The sequence below is a fragment of the Magnolia sinica genome, chromosome 17 (assembly GCF_029962835.1).
Source record: "Magnolia sinica isolate HGM2019 chromosome 17, MsV1, whole genome shotgun sequence".
Lineage (NCBI taxonomy): Eukaryota > Viridiplantae > Streptophyta > Magnoliopsida > Magnoliales > Magnoliaceae > Magnolia > Magnolia sinica.
The window spans coordinates 22,984,347-23,003,329 of record NC_080589.1 but is presented as its reverse complement, the minus strand read 5'-3'; the positions used below and the strand labels follow the sequence as shown (position 1 = coordinate 23,003,329).

The 18,983-nt window shown below is 40.6% G+C and overlaps 1 protein-coding gene across 1 annotated transcript; it reads left to right on the top strand.

Moving 5' to 3' along the window:
* Nucleotides 1-799: 799 nt before the first annotated feature.
* Nucleotides 800-17,455, top strand: LOC131230464 (uncharacterized). The gene is made up of 7 exons (XM_058226388.1): nucleotides 800-830; nucleotides 1,605-1,763; nucleotides 14,315-14,494; nucleotides 14,657-14,729; nucleotides 14,957-15,122; nucleotides 17,294-17,353; nucleotides 17,444-17,455. Exons 1-7 carry the CDS (start codon nucleotides 800-802, stop codon nucleotides 17,453-17,455), a joined length of 681 nt encoding a protein of 226 aa, XP_058082371.1.
* The last annotated feature ends 1,528 nt before the right edge of the window (nucleotides 17,456-18,983 follow it).

The window sequence follows — 18,983 nt, the reverse complement described above, 5'->3', positions numbered from 1 at the left end:
TACCAGGTTTGAACAAATCTTGGCCTTGCCCTACATGGTTTGGGCTTGGATTCTACTATTTTGGAAGAGGCCTCTTGTCAGCCTCTCTCTCTCTCTCACACACAGTTAAAGAAACGCTTGGGCTTATGCTCGAACCTGAGATAAAAAAATTCAGTCCATCATAGGACCAGGCCAGCGGGCCTATTTGAAAGTGCGGACTAGGCTTGGACAAATCTTGGCCCAGCCAATTGACACCCCCTAATAACTTCAAGTACATTGGTTGGGTGTGGGCCACACCTTTTTGGCAAGGCCTCCTGTCCGTCTCTCTCTCTCATAGTCAAAGAAACACCTAGCCTTGGGCTGGGGCCCGGCTGGACTATTGGCCCATCACAGACTTAAGCTGGACGCGGGCCCATGTTGAACAATGTGGGTGAGGCTTGGATAGATTTTGGCCTGTCAAGGCAAGAGCTGGACTCAGGCCCCCCCCCCTCTCTTCTCTCTCTCTCTCTCTCTCTCAGTCAAAGAAACACTCGGGCTCGGATTGGGCCCAATACGAAATTTTGGGCCGGACTATTTATCCTGTCAAGGCAAGAGCTGGACTCAGGCCCATGTTGAAAAATATGGGTTAGGTTTGGACAGATTTTGGCCTGCCCCCGATGACAACCGTATCTATCTTCAAGTACATGGGTTGGGCTTGGGCAGGCCTTCAGTCCAACGGCTGAGATGTCTGGCTCAACATCTTTTTTAAGGGCGCAGGAACTTAAAATAATACAGGTATCATATATTAATACAAATTAAACCTACTAAATTGTGGAAGCCAATGTCGTTGAGTGAGAAGTATAAAAAATCAGGTTGGTCGAAAAAGTCTCACGTTTGATTGTAGACACTCGCTTCTGAACTAAGAGTAATTTTTTGTTCAGAATATCTAACCTGTGACCATAATTTTGAGGGTTTAATTTGAATTGTTTGCATTCCACGTAAGTAATTCCTAACTGCCTGCGTCTCATACATGACGCTCTGCCTGAGTATCAAAGCTATAAGAGTTGGTACTGGGCAAGCCAAACCATCGGCATAAAGGGCCTCGTCATAGATATCGCTCTTATACTCTCCCACCAGATGTGTAATCTCTGCTCTTTTTGTTGTTGAACAGCTATTCAATGGTTAGGATCATCCTAACTACGTGGGGTTTTGCCTGCATGGGCCATCCAATGTCATCCATAAGAAAGGGATCGGGTGGTGTGGGGGCTGTAGGGCCCACCATGATTTATGTATTTTATCCACACCATCCATCCATTTTGCGAGCTCATTTTATCAACACCACCCATCCCTTCATCCAGGCCCGTGTGACCTTATCAACAAATTGGATGGCAAATAAACATCACAGTGGGCCCTAGGAAGGTTTCAACGGTGGGTGTCATTATCCCCACTGTTTCCTGTGATATGGTCCACTTGAACTTCGGATCCACATCATTTTTTCGGTTCATGGTCTAAAATGAGCTGGAAAAAAGGTTGGACGGCGTGGATATAAAAATAAATAATAAATCAAGGTGGGCCCCACATCGCCCAACAATCCCCAGATGGATGCTGTTGGGGTCGCCCGCCCGATCCACTTCCCCACTGAAAAGCCGAGGGGTCGTGGATTGTTACCGTTGGTGCGGAGGTCTTCGTTTTCGTTTCCCCGACAAAAACCAGTCCAGGCGTACAGTACGGACGAGGGGTGTTTTTAAAAAAAACAAAACAACAAAAACAGGGCTTTGGAAGTAAAGAAGGGCATCTCCGTTCCGGTACGTATCGGGTTTTTGCAATTGGGAATGAGGTATCTCTTGTATCATCATTTTTTCCGTCTCAGTCCTTCCCTTTTACTTCATTATAACCGTTTTCTTCTTCAACAGAAGCTGTCTCAGTCATCCAACTTCCTTCTTCTTTCCCTTTCTATTTCTTTTATCGATTACTACTGCAAAATTGGAAAAATAAAATCGCGGTGGCCCGCCTCAACCCAGTTGGTTCGGAAAATAGTGAGTCAGAAAAAAAAAAAAAAAAAAAACAGTACCGGTTATGAAAAGGAAATATGTAGATGTCGTCTTTTATTTATATAGAAACCAAAAAATAAAGTAAATAAAAAATCACCCACCTGAATTAGTTGAATCGTAGTTGAGAATTTTTGGAACCATTGTAATGTTCAACTGAAGTTGATGTGAGTTGGATCTTGAGGGGACTTCTTTCAAGCTTTGAATTTGTATTTGAAAGTAATTGAATGCAAAAATATTAGCGTTAGCAATTGGGTGTAACTCAATTGTCGCATGTTTGCTTCCGTTTCTTCTTTTATTCCACACGATTTTGAATGTCGATGAAAAATTGTATCTTGGCTTAAGTTTCTTCTCTTTTTGGTCTGTTGTCATATATCAGTATTTTATAGTAGCCATTTTTATTTTAAGAACTGAAATGATCCAACACAACATACAGACCATCCAATGAATGGTTCCCATGTATTAGATGTATTTCTCTAAAAACCAGTCAATTCCATCAATATGCTGGTCCACAATTCACAAAACATGTACACTGCTGCCACTAAGACGCCCACCTATTTCTAACATATTAGACCATTTGATGAGTGAACCAGCTTCATTCTTGAGCCAGGGCATCAAGATCATGGTGCACACCTAATGGACTGCGTGAATCATGTCACAATCACACACATAGAGATGTGTTGTGGGTGGATAAAACACATGCATCAATGCGGGGCCCACAAATGTAGTGGATTTCGCAAATGTAGTGGATTTCGAAATCCACCAAAAATCCTGCAATATCTACATTTGGGACTGGATGATATGATACTTGGATTAATCCAAACTTTCCTGTTGTTTCCAAATGCCAGATGGAATTTGCATGGGACTAAATGCAATTCCATACCACTAATCAACCTCATCTTCTCTTCTTTCTCTCTCCCATTTTCAGTCAAACATACCGAGTACCCATAACAGCTGGCAACTGGCTCCACTCTAGTAATCTCCAGCTAATCCAAAAGGTTAGGGATTCTCTATGCATCTCTTCCTCTTGCTCCTCCCATCAATCAAAGGTGGCCGGTGGTCCGACTCAGTATATATGTGTGGGTGTGGCACACCTAATGGTTGGGCGGGCTTTACTTCCAGGACGTGTGATCTTCGTGATGAGGTCCATCGTATTAAAACAGAGGCATACTAAATAGTTCACTTATTTTAATTCAAGATATGCATAACTAATTTTATTCAGTCATCAAAAGCAGCATTTGTTTTACTGAGAGATTCATCTGAGTTGTCAATGCCACTTCCAAACAGCATTTAAGAAAATGATGGTAGTACATAATTCCTGTGGGATCCTTTTTACCGAAATCCATCTATTGGCTCCACTATTGAGATGAAGGCCTCCACAGGTTGCCCTTAGTCTAAAGTTTATTGGATGATCCCCACAACCCCATATGTTTCAAAGTTCTATCTCATTCTAAGTATGCCACAATCTACAACTATACAGACCCCATTTCAGAGCCCTTGATCTTGAAGATTCAACTAGAGTACTATGGAAAATTGTACGAAACCATTCCTATTTTCTCATCAAGTGAGCCACATGTAGATCCAACACATGGTCCACGCTGGGACTCCATTGTTCTGAAACTAACCGCTAACGTTGGCTTGTTGTATTACGAATATGCAGGATTGCAACCCATAGCTTATTGGGCATGTTTACATGCAATCAAAGATGCCCAAGTTTTTAGCTGATCAGATTTGGTTCCCTCTTTTTCTTTTTTCTTTTTTTCCTTTTTTTTTCTAGCTTTATGATGGGGACATCCCGCGCACGTTGTCCACACGTGCACGCACACCACCCCTCCTACGCTCGTACGCCAGAAGAAGAGAGCCCCACCGTCGATCTGGATCGATGACGACGTCCAGAGAGGGCCTCCTAGCTAGAAGACAAAGTTTTGATTCAAAAGAGTGGGCCCGTTAGTCAAGAAAGGCCCAATGGGATCTCATGATCGTGGCCCACTAGTCAGATTGATTTCATATTTTAGATTTTGCTTGTTAATGTTATTTAGAACATCATGAACGCTTTAGATTTCTTTGATTAGTTTTTATTTTGGTTTACTTCATCGCCAAGTAATAGGTTGCGCACATGACGCTAGTTTTCGGGTATAGGGTTTTCTTATAAATAGGCACCCCTTGTAGCTTTTTTTATTCATTGAAGATTAATAAAAATTCTACGTTTTCCTACTCTCTGAGTTGTGAAGCCTAATTGGGTGCGAAGCCCTCCCTTCATTGAAGAGTTAACTACCGTGGTGCGAAGCCACATTTATCCCGATTCGCCCCCATCCATCGCCATCTCTACTACCCATCTTCTACCATCCTTCTTTCTCATCTCACCCCATCATCTACACTTTGAATCAATCATCTATTGCAGCAATTCTCCTCCTCATAACAGAATTTCAGAATCTGGCCCTATAGGAGGGCTGAAACTTCGGCGGAGCACCACGCACAAACCGTACATCGGATCGAGCTGAGATTTGAGGGTTTTGGAGTCCATCCCTGGCCAACCAGGGCCAAGATGGCCTTTTTCTGAATAGTGGGCCCCACATACGTGCGGTCGGGATCACACGCACGTGCGTCTTAGCCATTGTTGTTGTCTACACGTGCGGTACTTCTCTGGTTCATCTCTCTCCTCTCTTTTACTCCGCTTCCACCCAAAATCCCTAAACCTAACCCTAAATTACTCAAATCTCTAATTTTATGTCCCTTTTCTTACCCTAGGGTTCCTCGAATTGGAATTTCTGAATCTCTTGGATTAGGGATTGATTACTATACATGTGTGCATGATTATTTCTTATCTTTGAGTATCGTTTGGTTCATAATTTTTATTGATCCAGCCCTATCATGTGTAGGCCTGGACCTGCATAGATTCTCCTTAATTGAATGTTTGGACTTTCATGTGGGATATGGAATTTGTGTAATTGTTTCTGAACTAACGTGATCTTAAGCCTGAGATCTTGCATATCATATTTAATTTCCATGTCCTGCATCACTTTATCTTTTGATCAACCGTACAAATGTAGATAATGGCTTATGGGACCATGATGTAATAAAATGCCGTTCTCTCATTCTTGTATGACCATCGGTAGAAGTTTTTTTTTTTTTTTTAAGGCAAGCTGAACTTAAAGCTGAGACCTCAATGTTAAAACATGCTGTCTACCATTGAGCTACAGGCTTGAACGAAGTACCAAATGGAGTTTCACCCCATATTTGCCTTGCATATGGTGAGCCCTACTTTACTCTTCTTTGGGCTGTTGCCTGACAACTATGTGTGTTACAGAAAATGCCTTTATTTAATAAATGATTAGCAGCTCTGTTTGCTTTCTTTGTGTAGCAGATTTTGTCTTTGGATAATAATTATCTCTTATTTCTTTCATACCATTCAAAGTTCCTTATGTGCATTATCTCATTTAAAAAGACAAAAGAAAACTTTGATACTTAGGCAGAGTGTAATGGAGTCACTTAGGAATTACGTAGAGATTGTATAAATGGCAACAATGTTTTATGTATCGACGATATTGGCTGACATAACCCACGGTATATTTTGTATCCCACCGATGCAATACGAAACACACAAGTAGTAGGATATATCCCACATGTTTGATCTAGTGAGCATTTTCAAATTTCGTTCCTTTTTTTTTTTTTTCCTCTGTAAATCATGTTAAATCATTGTCAAATTGTTACAAATTCAGGATTAGGAGCTTCAATTTTAAGATTTGGAGGAGATGCGCCGAGTTGCGGAAAATTGAAAAAAATAAAAAATTTCTAATTTCTCGCAAATCAATTGCAATCTGTGTCCAAACATAAAATCAAATATGTATGTAACCTGATCTAGTGATTCTTCTTTTGCTTTTGAATGTATTGTTTGTGTTTCCACACGTTTTCTTACATTTATAAATTATATGAATAGACTTTGAATACACTTGCATTCATTCAGTTAGACAACGCATAGATTTAGACCCCATATAAAGAAAACTTATTATGTGCACTTGTTTTTTGTAATGTTTTGATTTATAAGTGTGTATTGATGGTTTTTTTTTTTAAACAATCATTGAAGTTTCATTGAAAAATTCAACCAATTTCCCAACATTTCCTCATATTTCCAACAACGACAATACAGTACGCGATACGACCAATATATCCCATGCGATGCCAATACGTATCTGTATCCGAAGGGTGTGATACGTAACGCGATACCGATATTTCGAACACTGCATGGCAGACAATTAAGTCAAACTGATCTTATCAATATATGGCATTTTATGATGTTCGCTTCTACGTCAAGTTGATATGCTTTACTAGACGAATCATGAGATGGAAATCTATTCCAAAGTTCATGAGAGATGATATTTTGAGTAAGTGAAATGATTAAGGTGATTGGCTTCTCTTTTTATTTTTCTTGTCATCAATTAGCTTCTCGATTAATTTTCTATTCCATAGTTCGTGAGAATTATTTGTTAGAAATTTGTTTGTTTTGTTGAATGTGTGAACCATTGCCGTTAGTGAACAAGTGATCCAATGAATAAACTCTAACTGTCAGTTTCCCTAACTAAAAACAATGGTTCAACGATCTGGAACCTTGGTCTGTTCAGCTACATTGCAGAGGAATACACCCCAATACCACTAGTTGTGGGCCTTTTTTCAGTTTAATGTGGAGCCTTGCTGTATTTCTCTGTGTCCCTGTTTCAATGCCACATGTCAATTATTCCCCTCATGGAGAAACTTGCTGATTTCCTATGGTAACACATGGAAGGAGAAGGAAATTTTCCAATAGGTTGGGTGGAATGATGTGTGTAGACCATAGGATTATGGTATCATGGGGATAAAACATCTTAGAGTGATGTGATACTCGGAAAATCGCTATGGAGATATGGTGCTAAGACAGAAGTCTGTGGAAATTTATTTATTTTTTTGACAGATGAATATTTTATTAAAGAAGCCCAACGGCCCAGAGAACAAGAAAACAAAAGGAAAGGGGAAAAAAAAAAGAAGGAAGAAAGAAAACAACCTAACAGTGGAGAAACCTAAGGAATTATACAAGAGCTGAAAGTTCACACCCGAACCCTAGCCTTCCTATATAGGCCTCGGGCATTTGGAAGGCGGTGATGGGAGAGGTGCATGTTCAAGGAAGGAATCACATTTACGATAAGTGATGAGGAGAGGGTAACGTTTTGGGAAGACACTTGGCTTAATGATAGACCATTTCACCTGAACTTTGGAAGGCTTTATAATATTGTCATTAACAAAGGAGAATTGTTTTCTCAATGGTTCAGTGTGAGAAGGGGAGTGGTCTCTTGGTCTCCAACATTCCGTATGAATCTATCTGATGAAGAGATTTGAGGAATTCGTTATCAGGATTGTGTTTGAAATCTTTATTTTCTTTCCTGGTAATATGGATAGTTGGCAATGGAAAGAGGAAAATTTGGGGGTCTTTCATATTAAAATCCTTGTACTGATGATCAAAACTGGTGGGGGTGCATATCACCCCAACTCTCTTGTTTATGGCATTTCCTTGGCCCCCACGGGTTGTGGTGTTCGGATGGGTAGTAACAAAGAACAAAGCTCTAACCATTGATCATCTTCGCGATAGGAATATGGTCGTCTTGAATGTATGCTCATTATTTCTTAAGGATGCAGAATTGGTGAACCACCACTTTATGCATTGTAAATTTGCCTCTATGCTCTAGAGTATGATGATAACTCTTTTCAAAATTCGGTGGGCCATGCTGGGGTCTGTCGATGCTCTATCTCAGGCTTGTGTTTGGGGTCTCCCAGGAAAAAGGATGAAAGTTTTATGGAAATTATATTCATGTTGGTGTTGTAGTTGGTATGGAGGGAACCTAACAATAGGACCTTCAGCAACAAGCCAGAAAGGGCCAAGTTGGTCTTGTAGATAGCAAAGGGAGAAGGGTGTTTTGGGCTTCGGGAAACAACCAGTTCAAGGGATTGCAATTGGGAAGATATTTTTGGGTTTTGCCTGGGATCTAGGATGTTTTGTATTTTGTGGCCGAGTTTGGGATGATTTCTCATTATCCATATCTCTGCTCCTTTGTAGTGTCTGTTTCTTATGTTTTGTTAATAAAATTTCTTAGTCATCCAAAAAAAAAAAAAAGTGAAGAAGAAGAAGGGAAATAAGTGAAAGAATTATCTTCTTAAAACGACTTGAATGGACATGCGGGTGGGTGCAAAATGGGGAGAGATGTGGACCTAACAGCTTCCCCATTTTAGTTACTTGTTCAGGTTTGCGAGCCGTTCATTTCTTTTAGGCACTTATAAGGGTTATGGCTCTTGATATTGATCAAAATCTTCTGTCCGTGTCCCAAACTATAAACAACTTGAATGGTCATGTGAGTGGCTGCAAAATGGTGAGGGTTGAGGGCCCAACAGCTTCCCAATTTTAGTAATTTTATCACAAATAACTAATGTGTCTTTGTATTTTGTCATTCTTGGATTTCTTGCCATAGTTCATGGTTGCTATACAAGTATTTTACTTCAGCCACGAATCCATAGCTTGATTTTGTAAGGAAGATGAGTTTCCAGGCCTTCTTGAATCCTGTGATTGTAGAGGACAATCTTAACCTTTTGATTAGTAGCCTACAAATAGATGGTTAAAAAGAGAAACACACAGCTATCCTCATTCAACTGAGAAAGGCTCTGTTAATGGTCTTTGAGTCTCCATCAGTGGTGGGACTCAACAGACCAATGGTTTTGTTTAACAATCATGTGCACTAGTTGTCTGAATTAAAAACCTGTGTATGTAGTGCGTAGATGCAGGTGACATATCATATAATTCGCTTTTTCTTATACCTGCAGCACCTTGTGTATAGTGAGGTTGTTGATTAGTTATAGTTTCATACATAAGGAAAACAACGTAAAAAGGACAAGTCAAGACAAGTGTATACTTTTAACAAATGTTGAGATGCATTTGACATGGAAAAGTGTCAATTTGCTAGAAGATGAGATGGCATGACACTACAGTTCTTTGTGAATCTCCAAATTTTTTGTTTTTCTTTCTTCTCCACTATTTAAGTAATGCAGGACATGAAATTTAAATATGAGATGCAAGAATTCAGGCTTAGATCATACCAATTTAGAAACAATTACATAAATTCCACATCCCACATGACAGTCCAAACATTCAATTAAAGGGGGAATCTATGCGGGTCCAAGCCGACACGGGCCAGGACTAGACCAATAAAAATTATATGCCAAATGATGTCAAAGGGAAATAAAAATCAACCACACATGCATAAGAATCAGTCCCTATTCGAAGGGATTCCCCAATTTCAATTCAAGGAATCCTAGGGTGAGGAAAACGGCAAACAAATTAAGGAAAACGCACTCTAGGTTTAGGGTTTATGAAGAAAACATATATGAGGAGGTAAAAGAGGACAAAAACCTGAACCAAAGAAAGTTCCCGCGTGTGGACAGCGGGCCTGGGGCGCTCACACATGCGCAGGTACCTGGCCGCACGTGCGAGGGGGCATCAGTTTCGAAAACCCCTCCTTGGCCCTGGTCGGCTGGGGGTAGGCTCCAAAACCCCGGAGTTTCGGGTCGATACGAGCTACGGCTTGTGCGTAGTATTTCGTCAAAGTTTCTGACCTTCCGAAGGACCGAAATCTGCTATAATAAAAAAACTGACGCAACAAAGGACGAATTTGAAGCACAAATGGTGGTAGAAGATGAAAAAAAAAAAGAGATGATGGAAGATGGGGTGAATCGGGATCGATGTGGCTTTGCACCACGGTAGTTAGCCTTTCGAAAAGGGAGGACCTCGCACCCACTTTTGAATTCTTCCACAACTCACGAAGAGAGCAGAAAAATAAAGTAGGAACTTTTTATGAACTTGAATGAATGAAAAGAACTACAAGGGGTGCCTATTTATAGGGAAAACCCTATACCTCCAAAACTCACACCATGTGCACAACCTATTACTTGATGATGAAGTAAACTAAAATAAAAACCAAACAAAGAAATCTAAAGCGTTCACGATGTTCTAAATAATAACAATAAGCAAAACCTAAAATATGAAATCAATCCAACGAGTGAGCCACAATCATAAGATCTCATGATGGACTTTTCTTGACTATCGGGCCCACCCTTTTGAACCAAAACTTCGTCTTCTAGCTAGGAGGCCCTCCCTGGACGTCGTCATCGAGCCAAATCGATGGTGGGGCCCTCCTCCTGCGTACTTACGTGCGTAGGGCAAGGGGGTGTGCATGTGAGCGAGATGTCCCCATCAATTCTCCCTGGCTACGAAGGTTTTGCCACTGGCGTAAAAAAACTCCTGAACCGCTCCAAGATGCAAGGATCAAGTCTCTGAAGCTCCTCAGCGAGCCACGTACTGTCTGGAGCTGGACGTGACTTCCACTTGACCAAGAACTTCTGAAACCTGCTGTTCGACGTTGAAACTATCTTATGGTCCAGGATATCCTCTATTTTCTCTCTGGGTGTGTGAAGGCTAGGTATAGGAGGTAGAGGCTGGGAAGAAAGGTCGGGAAGAGTAGATATGGGAGGTAGAGGCTGAAAAAATTGGTCGAGACGGGTAGGTATGGGATGTAGAGGCTGAAAAAATGGGTCGGACCGGGTAGGTATGGGAGGTAGAGGCTGAGAAAATTGGTCGGGACGGGTAGGTATGGGACGTAGAGGCTGGAAAAATGGGTCGGGAGGGGGCCATGGATCAAGGGATAAATCTGGGAATCAGGATGGATAGGTAAAGGGCCGGACAAAGTATCAGTGGTCCCCTGAAAAGTAACTAGATCCTCCATATCGAATGTGGAACTAATTCCCATGGAAGGTGGAAGATTTACCTCATACACATTGAGACTGTTTCGTTTTATAATTTTGAAGGGTCCAGCGCTACGCGCTTCTAACTTACAAACGGCCCCCGGAGGATACCGCTCGGGCTTGATGCGGACTATCACAGAGTTCCCAATATTGAATTCTTTGAAACGCTTATGCTAGTATGCAGAAAATTTGTAATGTTCATTATTAATAGTGATCTTCTGCCTAATTTCTTGATGTCATGAATGAATGTGATGCGCAAAAGACTCTGCAGGCTCTGACGGCCTATAGGACTGATATGGACAAGATCAATAGGTTTCCCAGGTTTATAACCAGTAATGACTTCATAAGCTGTGGACCTATCGACAGAACTATTAAACGCAAACTCGGCTATAGGTATTACGGTGTCCCATATTCTAGTGTGCTCTACATCCCTCCTAGGGGAAGACTCATCCAGTAGATCATCAGGAAAGACATCACGAAACTCATCCACTACCGAAATGGCCTCAGTGGGTAACTCTACACTAGCCTCTGGTGCACTCTCTGCAGTCACAAGGCCGCGCATATTGTACTCCTCAAAATAGTGGTCTTGATGTCCCTTATGGGGTGGGTGCACGGATGTACGCTCATAACTGATTCCTTGACCAACTCCATTCATTAGTCTATCCTCTAGGCCACCCGCCTGAGATTGGACTCTACCCCATTGGTGGGGTTTGTCTCGGCAGAGGCCTTTAGTTGAGCAATGCGCACATCAAATTGATCAAAGCGTTGGTCTAATATTGTTCACAGCGCTAACCCACAGACTCGATCTGCTGGAACAGCTTGTTTAGTAACTCTAGCAATTGCTCCATGTTTAGTGTAGGGTGCAAGCCAAAATCATAACCCGTACGTGTGGGCATACACTTGCTAAGTCCACTTAAGGACTTTCTATGACGATTATATGCAACTAGATAGGACTAAATGATGCTATGAGACTCTATATGATGGAAACTACGCAGTGTTACTAAAATTCAACAATATAGTCGACAAAAGGGACTATGGATTCCTAAAAGCTACATGTGATGAACTGGATGCATGAAGGACTCAAACAATCTAACCCTAAACAATTAATGTATTCCCCTATAAGAACCCTAGGCTCTTATACCAAATTTGATGCAGGAGATGAAATTTAAATATGAGATGCAAGAATTCAGGCTTAGATCATACCAATTCAAAAACAATTACATAAATTCCACATCCCACATGACAGTCCAAACATTCAATTAAAAGAGGAATCTATGCGGGTCCAAGACAACACAGGCTAGGACTAGACCAATAAAAATTATAAGCCAAACGATGTTAAAGGGAAATAGAACACATGCATAAGAATTAGTCTTTATTCTAAGGGATTACCCAATTTCAATTCAAGGAATCCTAGAGTGAGGAAAACGACAAACAAATTAGGGAAAACGCACTCTAGGTTTAGGGTTTATGAAGAAAACATGTATGAGGAGGTAAAAGAGGACAAAAACCTGAACCAAAGAAAGTTCCCCCGTGTGGACAGCGGGCCTGGGGCGCTCGCACATGCGCAGGTACCTAGCCGCACGTGCGAGGGGGCGTTAGTTTCGAAAAACCCCTCCTTGGCCCTGGTCGGCTGGGGGTAGGCTCCAAAACCCCAAAGTTTCGGGTCGATCCAAGCTGCGGCTTGTGCGTAGTACTCCGTCGAAGTTTCTAACCTCCTGCATAACCGAAATCTGGATATCTGCTTAAAAAAAAAAACCTGATGCAACAAAGGACGAATTCGAAATATGGATGATGGTAGAAGATGAAAAAAAAAAGATGATGGAAGAAGGGGTGAATCGGGATCGATGTGGCTTCGCACCACGGTAGTTAGCCATTCGAAAAGGGAGGGCTTTGCACCCACTTTTGAATTCTTTCACAACTCACGAAGAGAGCAAAAAAATAAAGCAGGAATTTTTTATTGAACTTGAATGAATGAAAAGAACTACAAGGGGTGCCTATTTATATGGAAAACCCTATACCCCAAAAACTCGCACCATGTGCGCAACCTATTACTTGGCGATGAAGTAAGCTAAAATAAAAACCAAACAAAGAAATTTAAAGCATTCACGATGTTCTAAATAATAACAATAAGCAAAACCTAAAATATGAAATCAATCCGACGAGTGGGCCACGATTATGAGATCTCATGATGGGCTTTTCTTGACTATTGGGCCCACCCTTTTGAACCAAAACTTCGTCTTCTAGATAGGAGGCCCTCCCTGGACGTCGTCATCGAGTCAGATCGATGGTGGGGCCCTCCTTCTGCGTACGTACGTGCTTAAGGGGGAAAGGGGGCGTGCATGTGCGTGAGATGTCCCCATCATTAAGGCATTTTCTTATTATTATATTTGTTATGTTCATAACCATCATGTAGATTTTTTCACTAGAATTAGAGCTAGGTGAATGAAGTGGAGATGTGCCTCTGTAGTTTTGTATTGTAGCTGCATGCCTAGGAAATCAAGGGAAATTTTTTTTTATAAACCCGACATTAAACTGGCTATTCTAGATGGGGCAGAGTGCGACTAGGAAGCAATGCGAGCAGAAAATAAGTATTTTGGAATGGGGATGTTGAGATTGATGTGTAGGATGGCTAGGAAGGATATAATCAAGAATAAGATCATCAAAAGCAGCCTAGGAGTAAGCATCAGTGGGTGATAAAATGATGGCCAACGCATCAAGATGGTTAGCTATGTGCAGAGATGGACCCGGTAAGGGCTAAAGAGAATCTTTGATTGGGTTGAAGGATCTAAAAGATGGATTAGGGGGAGACCTGAAGGGACTTGGATCAAGGACTGAGGAATAGGGCCTTAGAAGCGAATTATTGGCAAAACATAATCCATAAACTGGCTCCAAATAGCTTGGACAAGCCGACAGCAACGTATTCTTGGTGTTTTATGTTGTTTATACACACATGGCAACATATCAGGCTTCTAGAACTTTCCATGTCTTATGCTAACAAACTTGCTTTCATGTTACATAGAGGAGAATTATTTAATGTTAAGAGTAGGAAGATTTGATTTGGGGAAGTGGCTTTTACTGTACAAGTGACCAAACTGAGAATGACCACTTTCCTAAATGAAACCTACCTATTCTAACATTTTTGTCTTCTCAGTCTGGTTTGCATGTGCTAGAATAGTCATTAGATTCATATTCAGGATTATCACAATGAATTCTAGTTTTTAGCAGTCAACTTTTCTTGTTGTCTTGTTCATTGTTTTCATATTCAGAAGTTACTTTAGAATTGATTGTTGTTAGTCTAATGCAACATAGACATTAATTACGTAGGTTGAATTTCTTTTATCAGTGCGTGTGGTCTTTTCCTAGTTGACAAAGAAATTGGATGTTGTTGATTTCACAGTTGCTAAATCTCCAAACTTCCTCCCTTCTGTTGTTTTTCATGGTCATGATTGTTGTACAGATGGACACATTTCTCCTTTGACACGCGACTCTTCCAGGAGTAGATTCGAATTTGGGAACGTTGAATTTTCTGTGGTTAATCACAAAGAAGGCCGTAACAGGTGCACTAATAGGCCTCACAATTTCAGACCGGTATGCCAGTGTTGTTCCTGTGCAGGGCGTCTCCATGCATCCTACATTCAATCCGAACAGCAATACCTTTTCTGGGTCATTCACGGGTTACCTTTTTCATCTCATTATCTATTGTGTTGATTAACATTAGGGTTTAGGCTCATACTATGTTTGAGTTGAATTAGGTGACACTTAAGTTTGAGAATATTCAAGCGGGCCTTTTCTTGATGGTGTAATAGTTACTGCACTGATTAGTTGTTTGGCTGCAGGTGACCTTGTTCTGGTGGATAAATTTTGCCTTACAAAATATAAGTTTACAGATGGAGATGTGGTAGTCTTTAGGTAACTCTGCTTCCTAATGCCTAATGCCTTCATGTGGTGCTTTCTTAACCAAGTTAAGCTGTCTTTTAGAATAATAGCTCCATAGTTTTTCTTTTTAACTTTTTTAATGGCACCCATCTGGATATATGATGGTGTAGATGATTCAGATCCTATGACTCGTGAAACGTAACCTGGATACTTTGACATCTGATTTTAGCTATGTCTGCTCCCCTTCTATTGATTTATAGGTCCCCTAATAACCACAAGGAGACAGTGGTGAAGAGATTAATTGCCTTACCAGGTGACTGGATCAGAATCCCCGAATCATATGAGATACTGAAGATCCCTGAAGGGCATTGCTGGGTTGAGGGTGACAACTCAGCTTTTAGCATGGATTCAAGATCTTTTGGCCCGGTGAGTTTCTCAAATGCCACATGCCTACATGACCGGGGTATGGGCTTGTTTCACAGGCATTGGCACAAGGTACCCAATGCTGCAACCCTGTCAAACCTAATATGATGACTGGCCATTGTGGTTTTATGATAAATTAGAGTAAAACTATATCCATGTTATACAATGCACTAAACAATGCCTGTATGGTTATGATCATTGTTTTGACTGTGGCCCATCCACTGACAATTCAGAACAATGTACATGAGACCTGCTTACAATGGGGATTTGTTGGGCCACCCATGGATCAAGATTAACACCAACAACCATCACCAATAGAAATTTTGACTTTGGGCATTTCAATTCCGACATCTAAATTTGCCATCCAATTTCAACAATGGTTAGTAATATACAGAGCTCTTGTGTGTGCATGCGAATGCAAATGCACATTAATAAATGGATGAAAATGCCAAACGGTGAAGAAACACATATGGCAATTTAATAGAAGAAAAGAATTTGTGTAAGGAACAAACTGTGAAAAAGTGACCCAATACAAGGCCGATCAAAATGATTTGAACCCTTGGAAGGAAGTTGAGAATATCCTCAAGAGCCCATCTGGGCTGTCAGCATGCACCTGCACAAACAATAAAATAAAAATAAAAAACAAAGAAAAGTAAAGGTTATAAGCATACCTTCTTTTTTTTAATCAGCTCATCATCACATTGAACAGTATAGTTTTGTTTAGGATTATTTTCCTAACTGTAATCTTGAACAAAAGAAAGAACGGGACTAACTGCAAACCAGTTGCTGGCCATCTTATTGCACATGAGCTCCCATGGGAACACACGTCAGACATGTACAAGATCAGACTAGTCCCGTGGAGACAAACTCTCTTTTCTCCAGACAGTTGTTTGGATATTTACGTGGCACTGTTCTTTTAAAGTGGAATATGCTCATTGCATGTCCTGTTACATGGGGACACACCACAGACATGTACATTATCATCACCACCACCACCACCACCACCATCGTCAAAGCCTTTTTCCCAGCTAATTGGGGTCAGCTACGTGAATCTTTTTCTGCGATTCCACTCTATCGAGGGCCATAACTTCAGTTAGACCATAGGTCAGATGCCCAAGAATGAGTTCGGAATGTCATATTGTCCATATTAATGATGAAAGTTATGGCAAACATATGACAAAAGTTTGACGCCAGCTGCCGACCGGACAAAACCCTCTTTTATCTGCCCTTGGGACTGGCAATGAGAGTAACTCCCACAGGCGCTATGTGATTAACCATTACATAGGCTGATCGCAATGAAGTGCTATCTAATAGTCTAGTACATAGATTGATTACAATTAATGAATTGATTACAATATGGCGCTAATAGTTTCTTTTCTTTTTCTTTTTCTTTTTCTTTTTTTGTTAGTAAAAAAACCATAAACAAAAGTTAGAGAACTTTGTTACTATGGCAGAGTGTAATGGTTGATATGCCGGCACTAAGAAATTGTACACATATAATACAAATTAAATCTAGACTGCCACAATGGCAAACCCCACTTTAGATGGATCATAGACCAAAATTAACACTATTTTTATTCTTAACCAGGTTATTAGAGGACATTTATCCAGCAACTGAGATGGAAAAATCCAACGTTTCAAATTCAGCAAACAAGTGGCTATGTATCAAAGGTTTAGATAGTTAAAACAATCTAATCATGGACTGATGACCTATCTACTGTGGTCCCCACAAATTTTACGGTTTAATATGAGATAATGTATGCCATGCCTTCAACTTCTGAGTGCCCGTCTGTATCAACCATCAGCCCACCATACTCTGCTGGAGTATCAAATAACACCCCCAAAAGTAGAAGCAAATTGCCTATAACTGCCCCGGACATGTTCTAATGATAAAAGAAATTGTGAAAGAAAATCTGTTTGCAATTGGAATATGTTCACCACATTTGATGAAAATTACAAACCATATTCAACTTGCAATGGTAAAAAGAAATTTCAATTGTATTTCCTAAGATAAATCAGGTTTGAGCTATTTACTTCATTAAAAAATTTATAAAAAAAACAATAATTTTGCGTTTCTGTGGAGATGAATGTGCTTGTGCTCTTTAACTGAAATTCAATGGCATTTGATGATCTCAATGTCAACCTTAGATGACTTCTACTTGCTTTGGTTGCAGATTCCTTTGGCTTTAGTTCAAGGGAGGGTGACTGTAACACCCCGTGTTTTCAGGACGCGAGTACATGACTCGTTTCTCAAAAACCCGAGTGTTAACCTAAAGAGAACCAAATTCCATGTATGTTTTTTTTTTTTTCCCTTTTTATCAGAGGTGGCAGATTAGCGTAGAATGGACAAGTCAGCATAAAGGAAAATTTCATTCACATTTAAAATATACAAAAAGTTGCCCATAATGACTTATACAAACCAATGTCCTAATACTTACAATTACAAGATGAGATAACATAGCATGTGAAACAGGATGAATTAAAACAAGTCTTGAATTGTAAAATCCTGTAGTAACTCTTAGCAATAGAATCATGCATCTTCGACAATGGTACCCTGCTCCTCATCAATATGAACACAAATATCATCTAGGCCACCTGCTCTGCCTGTACGGTTATATATTCGATGAATGAGTGGCCAGCTCAGTGTGAATTCCCCTCAAGATTACACACCGCCGCATTAGGTAAGCATAGTTATAAAAACGTAGCAAGGCATACAAAACAATACATGATGCAGTCTTATTAGATGCATGGATGCGTGAGTGCACATCAACTAGGGATGCTCATCCAGTTGGCTTTTGGGCAAAACCCATGCAATGTGCCCGGTCATCAGCGAAAGTACATAATACATGCGTAGTGCCAAACTCACCAAAAGTGGGCCGATAGTCGGTGGTCTGGGAACTAGCGAAACGATACCCCAACTAAATTCTATTAGGCACGTGCTGCAACATTCAGAATTAGCCACCCGTCATCACCTGTATGCTATGAATGCATGATTAGTCCATCCGTTATTAATCCATTTACAATCAGCCAATTTAAATAAGCTCAAGGTCACTACGGGGGCTCGTCACCAGCATAGGCCGACGGCTCGGGCATAGTGTCCCATGACCACCATCCCCGGCCCATGAGGCTACCACCTTAGAATATTTAGTGGAACCCGTTGACTAGTGGTCAATCATATAGTATATGGGGCTTACCATCGCATGGTTGCACAAATAAAACATCAAACCCATATAAGGAAAAATACCAAACAAAGCTACATAGGGTGAATATCAAAACTAAGCCATATAGGGCTATTATTAAAACTAAGCCCCGTAGGGCCAATATCAAAACCATGCGATAAGAAACCATCCTTAAAAACCATTGGACACAACCACCCTGGATGGTAGGCCCACATCAATGATCAATATAAACTACCACTCAATAACCACCAAGTCGAAGGTCCATTACGATCACAACTAGTCGAATTACATCCCAAGTATGGGTGTACATTTATTAGTGGGGGTTTCCCACTAATGTACTAGATTAAGTCCCACAAGCAAATCCACAAATAATCCACAAGCATGAAATAAATATACAGGATAACATTAAGCATGTGATGTAGCAACTCAATTCCAACAATTAACACGTGATTATAGGAGGGAGATATCAATTGTAAATTAAAATAAAGACTATAACTTAAGCTAATGGGAAAATGGAAAGCTCAAGGAGAAGAATCATTACCTTATTTGTCGACTCGCCTTCTAGTGTTATTAGGAAGTGTGCACGTTGTTAGACTTGGATCCTATCATAAGTTAGGAAACTGTACCATTAGATCCATACTTAACTCACTATTTATGTTCAAAGTGTCGACCTAGGGTTTAGATT